Raw genomic sequence first — 20,083 nt, 5'->3', positions numbered from 1 at the left:
GTGAGATCACATTTAAATACAATCTGATATGAGGCTGTACTGGAAAATGGCATTGTTTTCGTGCCTGGAGCCAGCGTTTTGGTCACGGAGCTGATGTGTAAACAAAAACCACCCGTGAGAAAATGTAGTGCGTTTGTTTTTTAATGCCAGCATGCCAAATAATCCACGTTATCATTGAAGCAAATATGACTGTTTACAGAGGATTACTGGGTTAAAAAAAATAAATAATATACCTTTAAAAGCATCTAACACTGAAATAAAACGCACTAAGTCAGTCCTGCTTGTTGCTGCTGAATACATCGTCAGTGCGATCTTCACAGATGCTTTCCTCGTGCCTTTCCCAACACTGATTACATTTGAGTATAGCAGAATAAAAAAAAATTAAAAAAACAGCAATTACATGACTTAAGTTGTAGTGTGGCTTTGTGTGTGGACAGCACTTGAGTATAATGACGTTCCATCAGGGTGAGTGTGTGAAAGTGAGGTTTGATGTCCTTAAGAAGTCTTATTTCCTCCTGGGGTGAGCACGTCGTGGAGGGTGCTTATGTCTGGATCCCGAGGAGAATTTAGAGCCTGGAAAAAGAAGGAAACAAAGAAAAATCTTTTTTTTTTTGTTTTTGTCTTTTGTCTTTAGCACAAATAAATACCACAACTTATACCAGTAGAGTCTAGCTTGAAATGTGAGGAAGGGGTAAAGTTGTTACTAATTTTCTGTTTAACCACTGCTTAATACTGGATCGAACCTTCTACAAAGAATGATGATCAACAACAATAGCTACGTAAAAAGATAAAAAGATCAATGCACACGTGTGTAAAAACAAGCTTTTCTGGAACAATATGAATAAAAACCAAAGTCCTGCAGCGTGGAAGCGATTGATGTTCTTTTTTCATTGTTTTCTGAAGTTTTGAGTTTTTTTCTTTTCTCATTTTGTGAGCTGTTTAACAGAATTTAGATTAAGTGAATCGATCCCTGCCTGCCTTTAAGCTAAAATGTTCAATCCAAAAACCTGACTTAGCAGCAATCAAATAGCCAGCATGAGCAAACATTTTTTTTAAAGTCAAACTTTACTCCTTTACTTTGGCATTTTTTTACAAGATTATATCAGCTTTGTCACGTGGCTATAGATTTATCTCAAAGTACTTTGGCTGATCCCTTATTTCCCAAAGGGTCACCACAACGGATCGATCCATGTTTTTGTTTTTTTTAAATATCGGACTATCAAATAGAAGCTTGTTTCCACTCCTGGAAAACAGTGAAAATTTCAGCTCAAACTTGTTGGAAAATAACTAAAAATTGAGAAAATAATTAAAAATTTCAAGTTATTTTCACAGAAGATAGAGTTAGTAAGTGAGAATTGTGAGATACCCAAACAAAAACTTTTAAATAAGAATCTAAATTGTAACTCGTGAATGTTTTTAGTGCCAGAAATGAGCTTCCATAAGTGCCTGACACAACCCTCCCATTAATCAAAGCTTGGGATTAGGACTAGGAGTGCCACGCAGCCACATGAGAGCACTGCTTGCTGACGTGTATCAAATAAAATTTAGGTCTCAAACTGTCCTGAGTGGCTCCAAAGTGTAGAGCTTCACACATCCACCTAACAAGGGAACGATCCCAGGCGGAGACAAAAATCGATATTTAAAGATTCTCGACCATCTGGCTGAGCTACTTATTAACTAAAGATTAGCTTTAAAATATTGACTATGTAAACAAAACACAACAAACAAATCTATCAAACAAAGAAACAAGAGTTAATATTTGCACAAGTTCTTGTTACAGTGACACCCGGCACCGGCGGGTTTAAGCACATCTAAACTCAATCGGCTTCTTTCTTTATTACACTAGAACAATAATATGAGCAGAAGGATTTGCATGTGGTTTGCTTGAGTTAAGTGGGTTTCACACACGTGCAGTAAATACTGTTTAAATGTTGTAGTTACCAAATGGTGAAAAGGAAAACGCTGGAGGTCCTGGAGTGAGGAAGGGGTTGAGAGGGCTCACATGACTTTGGTCTAGACCAGGCGAAGGGATCACTGTGATAACAAAGACGGGTAACAAAAAGAGGTTACTACAGTCTCAGCTATCGGTCTTTATCTGCACATTCAGCAAAGCCAACTGTAAGCAAACAGTTTCTGCTGTGAGATAATAAGGTCAGATTAACATGTCTCATTTTTCACAATTAAAATAAAAATAAAATAAACAGAATTTTATCAGGACAGAAATTTTACATTTTTAGTGTGTTTTTGGTGATGTGTGAGAGTTTTTTGTGGATTTATATTAGTCTTACTTAAGTTTGATTTAAGGCAAATTCCTTCTAGAAAAACAGGAAAATATTCATTTTGTTTTCATGTTACACCAAACATGAAAAATATCAGTGTAGACCACTGAGCTTTTGATAAAGTGGATGAATTTATTTTATATTTATATCACATTTCTGTCAGTATCTCCCAGCTGTTACAACAATATCACCCAATTATTATATCACTTTATATTTTTTATTTAGATATTCTTTATTTTAACTGCCATTTATTATCTAAGGGTAGTTTGAAATCAGTAAATTATACATTTTAATGTTCAATATCTTAATGGTGTGTGACCCTGCTGCCAGGGGAGGTTTATTTAAATGACCCTACAGGCCTTTACACACCGGACACCTAAAATACGTGCGACTATGTAAAACCCTAAAAAATAAATGTATTGAGATTTGTAAGAGTGTTTAATCCGGCGCAGATAACATGGTGATTTTGATTTAAAAGAGTGATTTAAGATGATTAAAAATCATCCCTGACCACCAAAACTGCTGCACTGTTTAAAACTGTTAATAAAACCTGTGAATGTGACACACATGAACACTCACATGCAGCTGCTTCCATTTGTACAACTTCTAGATTAAAACTTTGATCCACCACCGTGCAGTCAGACTCGACTGCGAGATCTGGATTCCTTACAATTACTATATTTCTCACTGTAAAGGATAAAAAAGTAGAACAATGTCAACAGACAGTCGACAGAATCATTTATGGTGCAAAAAATTAAAATGTGATACAAATCTTTATATCTACCTCTCTCATAAATGCTGACACATCCGTTCTGACAGACCTCCTGCAGAAGCGCCTTAAAATCTGACACAGCTGTCGTCACCGGGCCGAAGGTGAAGTCTGGGTCCGATGCAACCAATGGCGAAGCCGACAGCACAGGTGGAGCATGGAGGGACTGACAGCTCTAAATACAGACCAGGAACAGTGGTGAAGATAAAACTTGAACCACTTTTTTTCCCAAGACTTTGCTGTGGCGGTGTGTTTATGAATATTTCAGCACGTGGTGGGCTTAGCAACATAGAGACTAGGAAGGTAAGCTGACGCAGAGATGTTTCCCAGCATGATATTTATACAGAACACAACAAGGAAGGGTGAGTAGCAGAAATAAGTGGAGGGGTGGCATTCATGACAAAAGATAAGACATAAAATGGTTTGGTCAACAACCACAAGGCACCAGATCCAAGGCTGGGACTACAGTAGTGAAAGATTATCTACGAAAGGGTCTGGATGTAATAAAAGCTTAGGAAATTCCTAAGTTTAAGAACTCCCTACAAACAGGGACTATTTTCATTGTGTAGCATATCGTCACAGTAAAATGTCCTGAGAGTGTGATAAACTCTTATCCACCTGAAGGAAATGGATGGGGTCTTCAGCGTGGGAAAGCTTATCCAGTTCATCTTCATTCTTCTTCAGCTCGCCAATCTCCTTCTGAATCTGCTCCAGCAGCTTCTCTGCCTCACCGATGGCCGTCTTCTCCTGAGCTTTAATCAGCTCTCTAACCTCAAAGCGCTTCAGCTCTATTGACCGAATCAGCTCGGAGAAGACTGCGTCGCTTTCCTCGGCTGCTGCACGAGCCGAACGCTGGAGGGAGACAGAGAACAGAACGCCAGGCAAAGAGTGAAGAAAGACCAAAAAAAACTTCAAAAGTTGATAAAATAGCAAATGTAGACCTTTAACAGTAGAAAGATTAGACATTTTTACCATCCAACAGTGAGATGTTGAACATCAGCACTTACGCTGAGAGAGAAAATGGCTTTTCTCAGCTCCTGCACCTCCTTTTCTCTTTGCTGAATCCTCAGCTGGGAGCTCTGCTTGATCTCACTGAGCTGCCTCTGACGAAAATCAAAAATCAAAAGTCATGTAACTGAACAGAAGTAGATGCATTTCATTCTCTGCTACATTATCCAGATTTCCTGCTACACTGGGCCTGTGCACGGACTGAAGTCAGTTGTCACTAAAACTGAATCACTAAAAAAAAGAGAAGAAATTAAAAATTATTATGAAGTCTTTCAGTTGTTTAATTCTTTGCTGCTTTTATTCCACACAAATACCCAAAAACAGGTTTGAGGAACTCCAGAGGTGTTTCAAACCCAAACTATAAACTTCACATCTCTGCTCCATTTCTCTGACGAGTCTACAGTTAAACTGTTTGGTCCTACTGTGGATCAGGCTGAAAATGTATTCTAGATTAGATAGTGTGGTGAATTAAAGACACCGAAACACTCAGTGATGAACGTTGGATCTTCTTAACACAAAGGATCTGAGTTATCTGCTTTAATGCGTTCCTCATTAAAACTGCATCACAAATTATGACTCGGTAGTAAAACCCTGAAAACCACTGAGACCTTTAAAATACAATCAATAGCTCAGTTCACAATAAAAGAATAATGAACAGCAGCAGTTAGCAACAGATATACAGAAAATTAAATGATGTTCATTTGCGTGACTATTATTTGAACATGTAAGCAGTGGTTTATATGTTTGCCTATCAAATGGAAAGGCCCTTGGTTAATTCCAGGAAGAGACCCAAATCAATTTGGAATTACAGCATGTCAAAATTTACATGAGGCTGTCAGCTTTTCTTTCTTTTTCTTTTGGTGAGATAAATAGGAAAAGATTTGCAGCTTTTCTTTAGATCTATTGGAGTCATTTTAAATATTTTTAAGTTGGTTGCACTTTTTTTCCCTCGTTTCTCTAAGTCAACTTAACAAGTGGCTCCATCAGGTAGTGATTTGCTCAGCAAGTGAAGCGGCGCTGATTTGATTCCAGCTGGAGACACAAGTCCCTTTGGGGTTGTATCTGGTGGAAAACTCAAACATGTGGCGCTTGCAGCTGTGACAAAAGAGCAGCTGAAAATACATTCTTCCTCTCTAAAGCACCCTGACACTTAGTCACATTGATTTTTAAACTGCTGTGAATCGGGACAAATATTTGTTCATGCATAGGAGGCTCTGTGGTACAATGGTTGTCATGTTCATCTTACACACAAAAGGTCCTTCAGGACTGAAACGCAAACCCAACCTACAAGCAAATGTACATACCAGATGAATAAATGAGTTCTCTTATAAAGGAACAGATAAAGTTACCTTTAGTTGAGGATTATTTTATTTTGGAAAAATCTGGAAAATTTGACTTTTTTTCTCACATTTGATGTAAGGTAGAATACAACCCTACAAATGGCAACTGATTGACAAAACCAAATCAGCACTTTAATGAAACATTCAGAGGTTCATAATTAAAGAATAGACAACACAAAATTAATGAAACAATGGGTTGATTTATAGATAATTACATGGCAACCACTTTGATAATCATTTCAATGCAGCTTCCAGCCTCTCAAATGTCTTTAATTATAAGATTTGCAGCTTTTCATTTTACCCGTGTGTGTGTGTGTGTGGTAGACATGTGTCTTTTCTGCCCCATTTCTCTAAAGCATCTTAACAGTTAGACTATTTTTGTCCCCCTGTGAATGGGGCCCATGGATTAGATTAAGTCTTCACTTAAAGAAAAAGAAAAGACACATTGTTTGACTCTGGAGTGGATTCAGTCCACTGTTAAAAGACGATTTTAAGAGAAAGTGCACGTTGGAAATGTCAACACACATTTGCATCTGTGGATTATGTTTATATGAGAAAAAGACTATATTCACTTTAATGTTTACCTTAAGCTGCACTGCAGTATTTAGACTTTTTAAACTCTGACTACAGTCATACGGAAAAAAACTCTAAGGAAGCAATTACGATTTTATTTATGTAGCACAAAAAAGGCAAAGTGCAACAAAAATGCTAAAACATAGAAACAAAAAGTTACCCAAAAAGCAAGTTTAAAAAGCTGCTTTTTAAAAGAAAGCACAGACCTCACGCTCAGACAGAGAAGGTTCCAGAGGGTCTCAGGGTCACTGTTGCAAAAGCTCCGTCCTATTTTAGTTCTCAGCTTTGTATGTTGCAAAGCCAGCAGGCCCTGATCACATGACCTCAGGGACCTGCTGGGGTTGCACGATGATGCCCATCCCTGCAGCGCTTTAAAAGGCAAAACCAGAATCCTATAGTGGACTCTCCAGATGATGGGGAGCCAGTGCAGCAGATTTAACTGCGGTGTGACATTTGAATATGAAGGAGACTTAGTCAGAACAATTGTACTTGTAAGGTTCTTACCTTTGCTTCCTCTGGCAGTTTGCTATAGTTTAGATTTAGTTAACTGTGTCAAAATGTTTTGTTTCCCTTTAATTTTTTTTAATCACTTTAAGTGTTGCTTTTAGTCTTTTTATAATATGGGGATATTAGTGAGGGGCAAACTGGGGTTTTAAATCAGGGAAACACTCCAGACAGCACATCGTGGAGGCAGTTAACTCAGCCTCAGAAAAAAGGGAATGAGCTCCATGTGGGAGGCTTCCTCCCTCTGTGTAATTCAGGTGAGGTGATTACCTTCTTCTGCTGTATCTCCTCCTCAGCCAGCACCGTGTCGTGCCCTTTGTGCTCGTCGGTCAGACACAGGGAGCAGATGCAGCGCTTGTCGGTCCGGCAGTAGACCTCGAGCAGCTTGTCATGTCGCGGACAAATGGTCTCCTGGAGCCGCTTGGAGGCAGCCACCAGCTTGTGTTTTTTGAAGGCTGAGGACTCGTAGTGAGGCCGGACGTGATCATCGCAGTACGACGCCAGACAAACCAGGCAGGAGCTGACCGCTTTGCTCTTCAACCCGATGCAGACGTCACACTCCACGTCGCCGGCTTCGGCAAAAGTTCGGCCAGCTGTCGGTGCCGCGGCGTCCTGGAGTGTCGTGTTCTTAAATATCTCCACCACGTCGGCCAGAATGGTGTTCCTGGCGAGCAGCGGCCTCGGGTTGAAGTTCTGTCGGCACTGCGGACAGACATAAACCCCGAGGTAGTCGTCCTGGTCCCAGTAGTTCTGGATGCAGCCCGAGCAGTAGCTGTGTCCGCACGGTATAGTAACCGGGTCCTTCAGCACGTCCAGACAGATGGAGCAGTTGAACTGGTCCTTGTCCAGGAGCACCCCGGCTTGAGCCATCATAGAAAACACCAAAGTACAGCGAGAAAGTGACAAATAGCTACTGCTTTGTTTACAGGAAGAGAATGAGGGGGCGTGGCCACTGAGGGCTTTAACAGGACTACTTCCAGTTTCTGTATCGACGGTCGGCAAACGACGAATGGGTGCTTTGCTGCCACCACCTGGCACGGAGCGGGAGTGAGGCGAACATAAATAAGGTTTATCGTACTGCAGACATTCTGGCTTGATGTTCAGAAATGGTAAAAACCACATATTTCATTCGATTTTGCAAACTGTGTTGTAACGTTATTTTGGTTATTCTCTTAAACGAATTTAAATTATATATAAAGTCTTTAAAATTACTTCGAGAAAACAAACTATAAAAAAATATATTCCAAAACATCTATCCACTGAAATCGTGATCTAAGATAAATCACGTCTCCTATTATAGTTGTTGTTGTTTTTTCCCCCGTCTTTCTCTCTCTCTTCGCATATGTGGCATTTAATTTGTAATCTGTCTAGATGTCTATATTAGCTGTCTATATAACGGGGAAGTAAGGGTACTTAAATTGAATTCTAATAACTTTTTACATGTACTCCCTACATTTTAAAACAAATATCTGTACTTTCGACACAGACGTGTTACTTTTGGTTAAACTGTATCATTTATAGCGTTTATACTCGGGACTTGGCACACTATGGGAATAACTGCACGCAGTCTGCGTGTTTACTGATGTTTGTTGAGCTTTGTCAAGGTTGCATTGGAGTGAGCTTCTGAGCATACGCGATGTTTTCTTAATGCGATATGATACGGGACTTTGTAAAGAGACAGTTTGGCTTGTTGAATTCTGTATCAAATGCATCAAATGCAATTTAAAAAAATATCTAATAAGTATATAATAAAAATATATCAAACACAACAAGATATAGAAAAAAGAAGAAAAGGGTTAAACAGTTCCAAGTTCCAAAAAATCTGATTTTTTTTTTTGGGCTATTTAAGGAAGGAAGGCAGCTGTTGTACCTGCTGGTTTTAGCCTTTGCTCAGTGAGTAAAATGGGTCGTTCCAGACATTGCATCGAGGGAGAAAAAACTTTGATCAGAAAGTTGATTGGATAGAGGAAAACTTAAAAAGAAGTGCAGAAAATAATTGGCTGCTCAGCTAAAAAGATCTCAAATGCTTTGAAATGGGAAAGAAAACCCGAAACACGTGGTAGAAAAAGGAATACTACCATCCGCCTAGATCATAGAATAACAATAATGGCAAAGAAGCATCCAATGATCAGCTCCAGAGAAGATACAAAAATGATCTCCATTTACTTGTGAGTACTTCATAATCAGAAGATGCCTATGTGAAGCCAAGCTATTTGCAAGAAACCCTCGTAAAGTACCATTGATGAAAAAAGACATGTATTGAAAAGGTTACAGTTTGGCAAAGAACACACTGACTGGCCTAAAGAGAAGTGGCGCAATATTCTGTGGACAGATGAGAGCAAGATGGTTCTTATTGGTCGTAAAGGCCACTGAATACAAGCCACAGTACACTTTGAAGAAAGTAAAACATGGAGGTGCAAGCATAATGGTTTGGGGCTGTTTCTCATACTTTGGAGTGGGGCCCATTTATCACATAACAGGCACCATGGACCAGTTTCAGTACCTAAAAATACTGGAAGAGTTCGTGTTGCCTTATGCTGACCCTTAAAATGGGTGTTTCAGCAGGAAAAGACCCCAAACACACCAGCAAGCAGGCAACATCCTGGTTGCAGACAAAAACAGATTGATGTTATAAAGTGGCCGGCCCTATACCCAGACCTCAATCTGATTGAGAATTAGTGGAATGACCTCAAAAATTGTCTTCTTGATGCAAAACCCAAGAATGCAGAAGATCTGTTTAATGTAGTCCAGTCAGCTTGGAGGCAGGTGTCAAAATTTGTTGACTCCATGCCACACAGATGTAAAACAGTGATCAGAAATAATAGTTACACAACTTAATATTAGTTGTGTGCTTAAAGGAAAAGCAAAATCCCTTTCATTTTCAGTTTATACTGTAAATATTCCCGTTTGTAAATGAAAATGCAGATACTGCTGATTTTGTGAACACCCTAATATTCTTTTTCTTCATTTTCAGTAAAGAAAAAAATATGAAAAAATTGTTCATGTTTTCATTTGGGATTGAATATGCACGGCTCCCAGTGCCTTTGTATATATGGAAATACATGCTATTATCATCTCCAAAAATGTTAGAGCACTTATGCAAATATGTGATGTCTTGATGAATCGAGCAGATATTTGAAGTTTACACAGCACCATTCTCGCATGAAAATATCTTAAAAGTTTATTTTGTGACCCAGAAAGAGTAATATTTCAAACTCTGCCACTCTGTGTTCCTCCGCCACTGCCTCGTTTGAGTTTTGGACGAAATGGATTCTGGGATATTGCATTTCGTCATTTCGAGCTGATTGGAGACCAGAACAGCCAATCAGATTTTTTTGCATCCAAGTCTGTGATTGGCTGGTTTTGTGGCACAAATATAACGGTGTAGAGAAAGAGTTGAGCGCGCACGGGCAGAAATGTTGAGCGAGCAACACATTTGAGCAGCGCAAATGCAAAAACTGAGCGAGAGGGGCTGCTATTGTGTGTGTGTGACACTGAAATACATTTTTTGCACGCAGCAATGAATTTTGTTCACTCAAATTCAGCTTTTCGTCGCTCAAAATAAATTTCTCCTCAAAATACAACACTTGCACCTGCAAACTTGTTTTTACTTGCGCTCAGAATAGTGGCACAAAAATAACGCCATACAAATACGCTAAACATCACAAATCTCTAAAAACTCCCTCTCTCTCTTTTTCTACGCTCTCTCTCTAGCCATCACTCCTAAAACTTCCCCCTCTTCCTAAACAACCAACTGTCATGTCGCCATATCATTTTTCGATTGGTTGACATGGTGCATTTTTCCACCAACACGAATCATAAGCAGAGTGCTTGCTAGCGCTGTCCTTAGACAGTAAACATGGCGAAACTATTCAGGAAAAAACGCCGCGTATATATTGTTTATCATGACTCTGGTTTTACGTGGCCTATCAACACAATTTAAAAACTGGTGTATATATATTACTCGTTACTGAAAAAAGTAACGCCGTTACTTGTAAGAGGTAACGCCATTACAAGTAACCGTTACCAATTCCCCTAATTCCGGCGTTACCCCTAATTCCCATCACTGGTCTACATATACATCATTTCTAATGTGGGCCGTGCTGTTTTAGGACAGTGACATGTCTGACACTGACCATGTACCAGTGCCTGAGAACACTGGTGTGGAGGGGGAGATTGCATTCAGACTTCTGAGTTTGAATGCAAAGCAAATGTGTTGTTTAAACTAGAGACAGCACTTGTGACTGAACAATAAATACTGTTCTGGGAACGAATTAGATTTTACAGTGACAATGAATCTTCCATCGTTTGTTGCATGTTTAAAATCTCAGTTTGCACTTGACACAGCTGTCAATGCCCATGATATTGAGATGTTCTTTGTAGATGTGCCTGTATTGTTGACTGCTTTGAAATTTACATTGAAAACCTAAAAACCTGAAAGCAAGGACAGAAACATATTCTAATTACAAACATTGCTATACAATGAAATGAAAAGAGTTGAGTGTGGAAGAAATGGCAACAATGTGAAGGTGATTGTGTATTTCTGACATTATTTTTGTCTTTTCTGGAGTATAATGAAACCCACATTTTGGAAATTACACCTGTGCCTGTACATCCTTGGGCTCTTGGTCACTGATGGGGGGACTTTTCTAAATGGATTAAAATGTCACAATTGTTGGCACTTTCACGTGGAAGGATTTTGAATGGATACATATCATTACTTTGACGATCACATTTTTAATCTGGACTCGTTATCTACAAATAGTTTTAGTAACTAAAACTGTAAAAAGCACATTTTCCTGTAAAAACAAGATTAATTTGGTGATGGAAAAATTAAATACATAAAGCTACAGCATCTAAACATATAACTATAACAGCCCTGTACTTATGGTTTTTGAAAGTTGCAAATGCTGCTTTTCCAGCTCTGAACAACAAAGGAAAAACTCAGAAAGTCAGAAATTTTAGATTTACATGCCAAATGTTAACTGTTAAATGATCACCTAAAGGCTGTTTAAGATAAATTAAGTACATTAGCTGTAAAAATGTCCCGTGAAGTTCTACAAACCAAACTGCATGTGTACTTTGCTCACAAAGACAAAAACAGTGACCCAAAGTTTCCAGAGCATTTTTAATTGAAAAAAAAAATGCACTTACATGTTAACAAACACAATAAATAAATTTTGATACATTTCAATCAATCATAAATAGTTGGGACTTAAACAGAGAATGTATAACTTCAAACTTAAAAGAATCTGGTGATCAGTGCATCAACAACATAAATAAAACAGATTAGACATCTTTAAAAAAAAAAAAAAATCGGATTTCCTTCACACAGAACAGTACATTACTTTGGTCACAAAGGAAAAACTCTGATGCGTTAACGAGAACATCTTTCAAATGACCCCCTCAGTGGACTCAAACATCACTCAGACATTCATTGGTAATTGTGCGTTGCAGGTTTTGAAAAGTTGCCAGCAACCTCATGTTTGCGCATTACACCCGTCAATCGAAAATATAAGCACGCTCTCATAAAATGACACGCAGGCCTGATTGAGGGGCTGTCCTTTTAAAAGCAGGTATTTTAATTCTTCATTGCACCGATATATTCATCCCTCATAAGAATTTTTGTTTTCTCCCTTAGGTTAATAATAACTTTGTGCAAAATACTGATAGGGAAATTAAAACAATCGTCAGCACATGTTCATTATATCCATTCAAGTATTTCATTGCACCCATGTCTTTTTTTTGGTGAAAAGTTATAACGTGTTCTAAACTACTAGAAACAGGCACAAAAATATTCTGGTTGTTTCAAAACATGCATTGACGTCAGTGGAAGATTACATTTTGTTCTACATGCTTATCTGAGGTTAGAGGATTTTGCTGAATGAGAATGAAGATGTGTAATGCTGGTCTACTTACAGTCAACTACTGAATAAGCTGCAAGGGTAAAGCTACAAACGCCATTGTGATCCATTTAAATACCGAGCATTTGAAACCTTACAGTTCCAAGTTTTCATGTTCAGCTCCCCTCGGGTCAAAGAACTTCACGTCTTACAAAAATACACAGCAGGTAGGATTTATTCAAAACAGAGATACTTCTGGAAGTCAACTAAAACACTCCACAATGTTTAAGTGTTTGTGTGCATGTATATGTGCGTGCAATGCTATATATGATATGAAATGTGTCGACACTCATGATACGCAGCGTCATGGTGTGGCTTCACTTGTTCTTTCCCTCTAGTCCACTCTCTGCTCTCAGGGCTTGGCTGCTGGCCGCAATGAAGTTCATCCAGTGTTTGAGGTCCTCCGGAAACTCTGGGCACTCGATCTATAAGCGGACAAAGTGTTAGATGAATAAAATTGATTAATCAGCCAATAATACTCATAGTTTTGTGATACTAAAATGTGATGATTTTGTGGATTCTACTCCTGAACAGAAGCACTTTGAGGATGACGCCACCACTTCCCTTACCTTCTTTTTGCAGATAAATTCAATGATGGTTTCGGGGCTGCAGTGCACCACATTCTGCCTACAGAGCATGATCGCAGAGACGAAGCCATCTTTCTTGGATACAAAACGCTGCTCCAAGTAAAAGGCTTTCTCGTCCCAGCCCAAAACCTTGGTCCGAATCTCAAAAGCCTCACGGAAGACCAAGGAGCGGCGGTACCGGATGGTAGACGCCCCTACCACCAATTTCGCCCCCAGTTTGCGTGAGGCCATGAACAGTCCGTTTCTCATGTAATGGTGAAAGCGTGCAAAGTCACACTCCCTCAGATACCGAGAGTTGTTCATGTGGCCCAAGTAGTCCAAATCATGTGGAAGGACCATGCCTTCGATGCTCTGCTCGGCTAAAATGTCCCGTATCCTGGGCTGGAACCATGCCTGGATGAACACCTGGGCCCCTCGCAGGAAGTACCAAACATCCAGGCTGCAGAAGAGCAGGAGGAGGGTACCCAACGCCAACAGCAACATCTCTCTGGAGAAATAGTTCAAATATTAGCATCAAAAATGAAAACCGAAGTCTTTAGAAAAGAACGTGTTTATTTGCAATGTTACAGTCATTATCTTTTATCTTCTTTTTTTAAATTAAAAACATAAGCATTTTTTTAAAGAGTCTAAATTGATGATTGCCTTCAGGATTAAAATAAATGCATCTTTGACCTCATCAATGACAGTGCAGATGTGGGGGAAAAAAACAAAACAAGAGATCAGTGTTCCCCTCCTTACACTGACTTGAAATTAACCTGGCTAAAAATACAGAAGCAGCATATTTTCACAAGCAGTCGATTCAACCTTGAGGGGATTGTAAAGCTAACGCTTCTCCTTTAAAATGAACGGCCTGCAGATTGCTGTCAAAGCCAAATCTGTTAGCTTAGCCGCTAGCTGCCAGCAGCCGGTGCCCTCGGAATTAAAGCGAGCACAGCCTCCTCGCACAGCCGCCACACTTCAGTTCACCATATCAGACATTAAGCGTCAACCATACAGACGGCAGAAGTATCTTTTAATGCCCGTGAAACTCACTGCGCGTCCTGAAGAAAGTGCTATCATGGAAAGCGGTGCAACTTGAAGAAACCGGTAGAATCAATGAACATAATTTCCGGGTGTATGACGACAAGAAGCCTTATTGGTTGACCTGTCGGCATGGTTACACGAAAACGTTTTCGCGTTTTCCAGGGATTGGCGATGCCACAGTTACACGTGATTTAGTTACTTATTTATTTTATATCTTAATTTATTCATTTGAACCTTGGTTAACACAGAGACGGTATGTGAGGTCGTTCCGTGCGCCCTTTCATTCACTAGAAGTTACTGTTTACTTTGTATAAGACAAAATAGTGCTTTTTAAACATAGCACTGCCAATAAATAAAAACATATTAATAATAATAAAACTACTTAATATTTTTATTATATTTTATGGTACGAGAGTTAGTTTCTTTTTTTAATGTTCTAATTAGTTTCCGCTCCTAGACAGCTTTCTCCTTTCAGTTGAATTTGCATCTTATTAATATAATATGAAGGGTATTTGTCAGGTAGATTTCAGAGATTCAGAATAGTAATTACAACACAGCACTTTGTGGAGGAATTTGACTCATAAGGCCATTCCAAGTCTCAACAAATGTATGTATCAAATCCTCAAAAGGCAAGACTAAAGCTAAGAATATTTCCTAGAAATATTTCTTTTAGTTTAGTTTGTTTTGTCAGTAGACAACAACATCTCAATTACTATGTTTTGAAATTATTTTTATTGCAGTGAATATTTTTCTTCACTCATAGTTTGTAGCTTTGCTTCTTTGTTGGGACACTTTTTATTGTAAGGTAAAAATCCTACAATAATTCAGAGAAAACCTAACAATCAGATGACTTCCTATGAGCAAGCACTTGGTGACAGTGGGAAGGAAAGACCACCAACAGAACCGGGCTCAGTGAGGGGCAGCCATCTGCTGTTACCAGCTGGAGAGAGGGGAGAGACAGGACAAAAAGGGATAGGCTGTAAAAGTGTAAAATACGTAAGGCTTATGGCCAATAATGATACTTAGTCTACACGTGGCACCTTAGTTACAGAGTAACAATGTACTGGATTGACTTTATCTACTTTTATGAATAGTGTAGATAGTGTATTCTTTTCCGGGTACTTTTTTCCCACTGTTACAAACCTCTGAACCAATTCTAGTTTACAGTGGACATAAAAAGTGTACACAGCCCTGTTAAAATGCCAGGTTTTTGTGAAAAAAAATTCGCTTCAACAAAGTATTAGGTTTTCTCCATGGGTTGTCTCCGAGTACTTAGATTTCCTCCCACAGTCCAAAGACATGCAGTTGTGGTGGTTAACTGGTGATTCTAAATGGCTCATAGGTTTAAAAGGTTGTCTGACTCTTGGCGTTAACTCTGCGACAGACTGGCGACCTGTCCAGGGTGTACCGCACCTCTTGCCCTATGGTAGATAGATAGGCTCCAGCCCCCCTGAAGTGGGGGTGAACTGACGGATGAATTGTAAAGGTTACAGGTGACATGAAAAGTGAGAAGAGTTTTGGATTGATTTATTGTGGTCTTATTTTTTTTTACATCAAGAAAAAATGGTATTGAATCTGTTCTCACTTGTAACCGCCAGTCAGCCGTGTGCATGAGAAGTGTTTGTGACATGCTTTATGACTCAGTGTCCAGGCAGCATTCATGACACAGTCGTTCTGACTGAATTTTCAGCTTACTTTTTAAGTTTTACATGAAATCTGTGGATGTTACAAAGGCTGATGTGTCCTGGCGGTTCTGGTCATGCAAACATGTAAACTGTGTGATCATCCCATCACTCAAGCATGATGTCATTCCCTGCTACACCTGTTCACACTGCAACACACACACTCTCATATAAAGTAGTTTAATCTCTTCCCATTTGGTTATAGTAAAAACTTCAAACCAATTTCCTGAATTCGTTTTATTGCTGTCACACCACATCATAACACACCTTATAAAACTGTATTACTTATATTTTCTAATATTTTATTATTATTATTTTTACCATAACTGTCAACCTCTCAGAATAATGTAGTGTGCTGTTATCAAGTGTTTCATATCTGCAAATGTTGGAATTTAAATAAAGCTTGTTGTACAAAGTGCAGGCACAAGTGTGTTTAAGTGAAGAGATTCTGAATAGGAGAAGACTTTCCTCCTGGGCTTGTAAACAGGCTGACTCACAAGACGCCACTTTTAATATCTGCCCATGAAAGGTTTTATTTGTTCTTCTCCTCCAGGCCGCTCTCAGCCCTGAGGGCCTGGCTGCTGGCAGAGATGAAGTTGACCCAGTGCTGAAGATCCTCTGGAAACTCAGGGCACTCCACCTGCAGCGTGCAAAACACAAGCTCAATGTTATTCAGCGGGACAGCGTGTGTAACTCATGCATCCGTGTGGTTTCCTCCCTTACCTTTCTTTTGCACAGGTGCTGCAGAATCTTGTCCGGGCTGCTGCGTATGACACTCTGCTTGCAGTACATCACGGCACACACCAAGCCATCTTTTGTCGACACGAATCTCTGCTCAAGGAAAAAGGCTTTGTCGTCCCAAGTGACGATGCGACTGCGCAGCTCATAACCCTCTCCGATACACAGAGCCCTGCGATAACGAATGGTTGTGGCCCCCACCACCATTGAAGCCTTGAGGGCCCGCACAGCCTTAAACACGCCGTTACGCATGTAGAGAGAGAAGCGAGCAAAGTCACATTCCCGGAGGTACCGAGCATTGTTCATGTGGCACATGTCGATGTCATGGGGAGTGACCCGGCCTGTTAGGACCTGCTCCGCAGTGATGTCCCAGACTGGAGGCTGAAACCAGGCCCGCAGGATGACCGCTGCGGCCCGCAGGAAGTACCACACATCCACAATGCAGAAGAGAGCCAGCAAGATGGCGAGCACCCACAGCACCCACCACATCTCTCTAGGGAAAAGACATTAATATTTATTAGTATTAATATGGTCATTAAGTGAGATGTATAAAAAGACAAGTCAGCCTAACAAATAATGAGCATAACCGAAGACAGACAGTGTTTCCCCTGTTCAACGGACGGACATTTTAGTCCAAAAACAGAAATGAAAATAAATAAAATATTTAGGGTCAAACACGGGCTCAGTGTGTGTTCACCGTTTAACACCCAGCTGGTCCAGCAGGGTGCTACTATGGTCTGACTTCCATAGTAATGAAAAGGGTAAGTAGCAGCCAGGTACTGCTAATCAAATGTGCTTAATCAGTAAGTGAGAGCACCCCTGTAAAACCAGGGGATTTTTGCTGGTTTGGAGCATTCAGGTGTGTGTTAAAAAAAACAACAACAGTTTTTCTTGGGCAGGATCTGGCAGCAAATTCACCTAAAGGTGAGACCATGCAGAAATCAGAGAAACTGCAACCCCCCCCCCAAAAAAAAAGTAATGGGGAGTATTTAGGTTTTTAACATAATTAAAAGAAAGTATTATTATTAGTAGTAATACTTTCTTTTAATTATGTTAAAAATCTAAATACACTCCATGAGTATTACTACTAGCAGCACGGTGGCACGGTGGTTAGCACTAGGGATGGGTTTTTATAATCGATTCATCGATTAAAATCGATTCTGGCTTGGATAATGTAAAATCGATTCATTAAAATCCTGAATCGATTTTTTTAATATAAATTTATTTTGCCCGAAATGCCAGAATCTCTGGTGACATCTCACAAAATTTCAAGAACCACCAAACAGTTAAGACAGTAAATGAGAGCAGGTACACGGATTCTGCACATAGACTTAAACACACAGCGCGACCCGCGGATCAGAATCAGTTAGATGTCGCCTTTCTCACGGTCGGGGCTGAAAGCCGACAGCTCGCTGATTCTGATCTGTCGGCGGGTCCGCGCTTTGTGTTCACGCCCTTTATGCGCTGATTCTAAAGCTGTTAGTTTGATGTCTCTCCAAACAATATTGACCGAACCAGCAGCAAAAGAAGATCCAAACTCGCTTCACATAAACATCGTCATGAATTCACTCTGACTTTTACTGTTTTGCTTCCACCGCGATGCACAGCTCTCTCTCTCTCCTCTCCTCTCTCTCTCTCTCTGTACTTCAAGAACAGTTTCCCTTTCTTCATTATTCGCTTGCTTGTTACGCACCAGTCTACTGTTGTTTACAGCGCTGTCAGCCGCTGTTTTTTTCCCTTTTACATTCTTCCGAAAAGAAAACCTCATTTCTGCTGTTCAATACTGAACAAATTTAAACTTTTTAAAATTATTCAAAATGCAAAACGCTTAACCGTGTCTCTAATAAAACCGCTGTAACGTCAGAGGTAATGTTCATATGTTGATTAATGGTTTTCTTTCGTTTTTGATGTACTGCAGAATATTTTTATAAAATCCCAGGCCAGGAAAATCACCTTCATGTTTTTCTGTGTTTTATCTTCAGCTACTTTGACACAAAGGCATCTGCTGTGACGCTCACACCTTTGATAAAGTCTTGCGTGTGTCAGCTTCCTTTTTATTGATACAAAAATATGTAAATGTACTGATCTGAATTATAATATTTCTGACTGTCAAAATTTCCCAGATTTAAATCGAATTGAATCGAATTAAATCGAATCGTGGATCGAATCGATTCGGGACCTTGTGAATCGGAATTGAATCGATTCTAGAAATCAGTGACGATACCCAGTGCACGGTGGTTAGCACTGTTGCCGCACAGCAAGAAGGTCCTGAGTTCAATTCCACATCAGGCCGGGGTCTTTCTGTGTGGAGTTTGCATGTTCTCCCCGTGTTTGCGTGGGTTCTCTCCGGGTACTCCGGCTTCCTCCCACCGTCCAAAGACATGCAGCTTGTGGGGATAGGTTAATTGGATAATCCAAATTGCCACTAGGTGTGAATGTGAGTGAATGTGAGTGAATGGTTGTCTGTCCCTGTGTGTTAGCCCTGCGACAGACTGGCGACCTGTCCAGGGTGTACCCCGCCTCTCGCCCTATGACAGCTGGGATAGGCTCCAGCGCCCCCCGCGACCCTGAAAAGGATAAGCGGAAGCGAATGGATGGATGGATGGATATTACTACTAGTAAGTAAGTAGATGACAGAATTAGCCTGTTATCTTTGTAGGTATTGACTTGTAATATGCATGAATTTATTAGCTGGGCATGTACTGCAGCTGATTACTTGAGGTGGATCCTCGTTTTCCCCTTTTAGCACATATAAGACAGCATCCGTAGCCCGACCCACAGTGACTTATGCTTAGAGTAAACGCTTACATGTTTCACACTTATTTACAAATTCCTAAAATGAAGACTATTATTTCTCACTTGTTTTTTTTATTTCATGAAACACAAGTGAATATTTTGCCTCTTCTCCCTGCAGCATGCTGTTGTGATTTAATCAGTTTAATCCAGTGTTTGTGTGTCCACACCTTTCTGGAGGCACTTCTTCCATTATTGTGAAGGGCAAATGGGGAATCTCTACAGATCCGCTGTGATGTACTCCATTTTCAAAACGAGTTTCTACTTTCGCAACACTTGTGCACTGATTTAACAAATCGTTAGGATAAACCGGTGCTGCAGGAAAGACAGGCTGCCTCTGCAAAAGCCGCACGTCTTAAGTGCACATGCAGCTCAGAGAAAATGAAAAGACTGATACTTTTATTTAGATTTTAACGTAATTTAGTTATCCATGATTCTCAGTGCTACCTATATGACTACCAAAGTTAAGGTTTGTGTGATATTTTATTACAGCATCCACTAACTTTTATTTCATTTAGATTAAACTACGGTTACGACCAACGTTCAGGGTGGGCTAAGTAAAAACACCGGTTTGTGCGGGCATTAAGTGCATTTTTAGTAAAAACAAGTTAAAGAAAGTGGGAAAAGAAGAATAACCGTCAACGTGTTTACGTTTTACAATAGGTAAAGTGCTCACCTGCTGTCCGCTTCGTCCTGTTCAGACTCAAATCTGTCGAGTCGACACCACCCAGAGCGCTGGGCACAAGTAAAGCAAAAAGCAAAAAACGCGGATAATACTCTTCCGGTGATGGCCTTCAAAATAAAAGCGTGTTTACAATATTGCGTTAGAAATTCAACCCGAAAGGACGTAAGCAGGCTTAAAACCAAACAGCTTAATTTGTAAT

The 20,083-nt window shown here is 39.9% G+C and overlaps 3 protein-coding genes across 3 annotated transcripts; all 3 read right to left on the bottom strand.

The window, feature by feature from the left end:
* Nucleotides 1-114: 114 nt before the first annotated feature.
* Nucleotides 115-7,522, bottom strand: ftr67 (finTRIM family, member 67). The gene is made up of 7 exons (XM_005912483.3): nucleotides 6,744-7,522; nucleotides 4,056-4,151; nucleotides 3,667-3,900; nucleotides 3,064-3,223; nucleotides 2,859-2,966; nucleotides 1,942-2,034; nucleotides 115-573 (listed from the first exon to the last, which is right to left on the bottom strand). Exons 1-7 carry the CDS (start codon nucleotides 7,344-7,346, stop codon nucleotides 506-508), a joined length of 1,362 nt encoding a protein of 453 aa, XP_005912545.2. The 5' UTR covers nucleotides 7,347-7,522; the 3' UTR covers nucleotides 115-505.
* Nucleotides 7,523-11,508: 3,986 nt separating this feature from the next.
* LOC102292405 (protein THEM6) lies at nucleotides 11,509-14,101 on the bottom strand. Its single transcript, XM_005912492.3, has 3 exons — nucleotides 13,996-14,101; nucleotides 12,946-13,450; nucleotides 11,509-12,801 (listed from the first exon to the last, which is right to left on the bottom strand). The coding sequence occupies exons 2-3, from the start codon at nucleotides 13,444-13,446 to the stop codon at nucleotides 12,694-12,696; spliced, it is 609 nt and encodes a 202-aa protein (XP_005912554.1). The 5' UTR covers nucleotides 13,447-13,450; nucleotides 13,996-14,101; the 3' UTR covers nucleotides 11,509-12,693.
* Nucleotides 14,102-15,890: 1,789 nt separating this feature from the next.
* Nucleotides 15,891-19,969, bottom strand: LOC102292715 (protein THEM6). Its single transcript, XM_005912493.2, has 3 exons — nucleotides 19,876-19,969; nucleotides 16,392-16,899; nucleotides 15,891-16,308 (listed from the first exon to the last, which is right to left on the bottom strand). The coding sequence occupies exons 2-3, from the start codon at nucleotides 16,893-16,895 to the stop codon at nucleotides 16,201-16,203; spliced, it is 612 nt and encodes a 203-aa protein (XP_005912555.1). The 5' UTR covers nucleotides 16,896-16,899; nucleotides 19,876-19,969; the 3' UTR covers nucleotides 15,891-16,200.
* Between the last annotated feature and the right edge of the window lie 114 nt (nucleotides 19,970-20,083).

Source organism: Haplochromis burtoni, unplaced genomic scaffold (genome assembly GCF_018398535.1).
Source record: "Haplochromis burtoni strain Fernald_Lab_line unplaced genomic scaffold, NCSU_Asbu1 Contig_3, whole genome shotgun sequence".
Classification (NCBI taxonomy): Eukaryota; Metazoa; Chordata; class Actinopteri; order Cichliformes; family Cichlidae; genus Haplochromis; species Haplochromis burtoni.
This window is presented reverse-complemented; position numbering and strand designations above follow the sequence as displayed.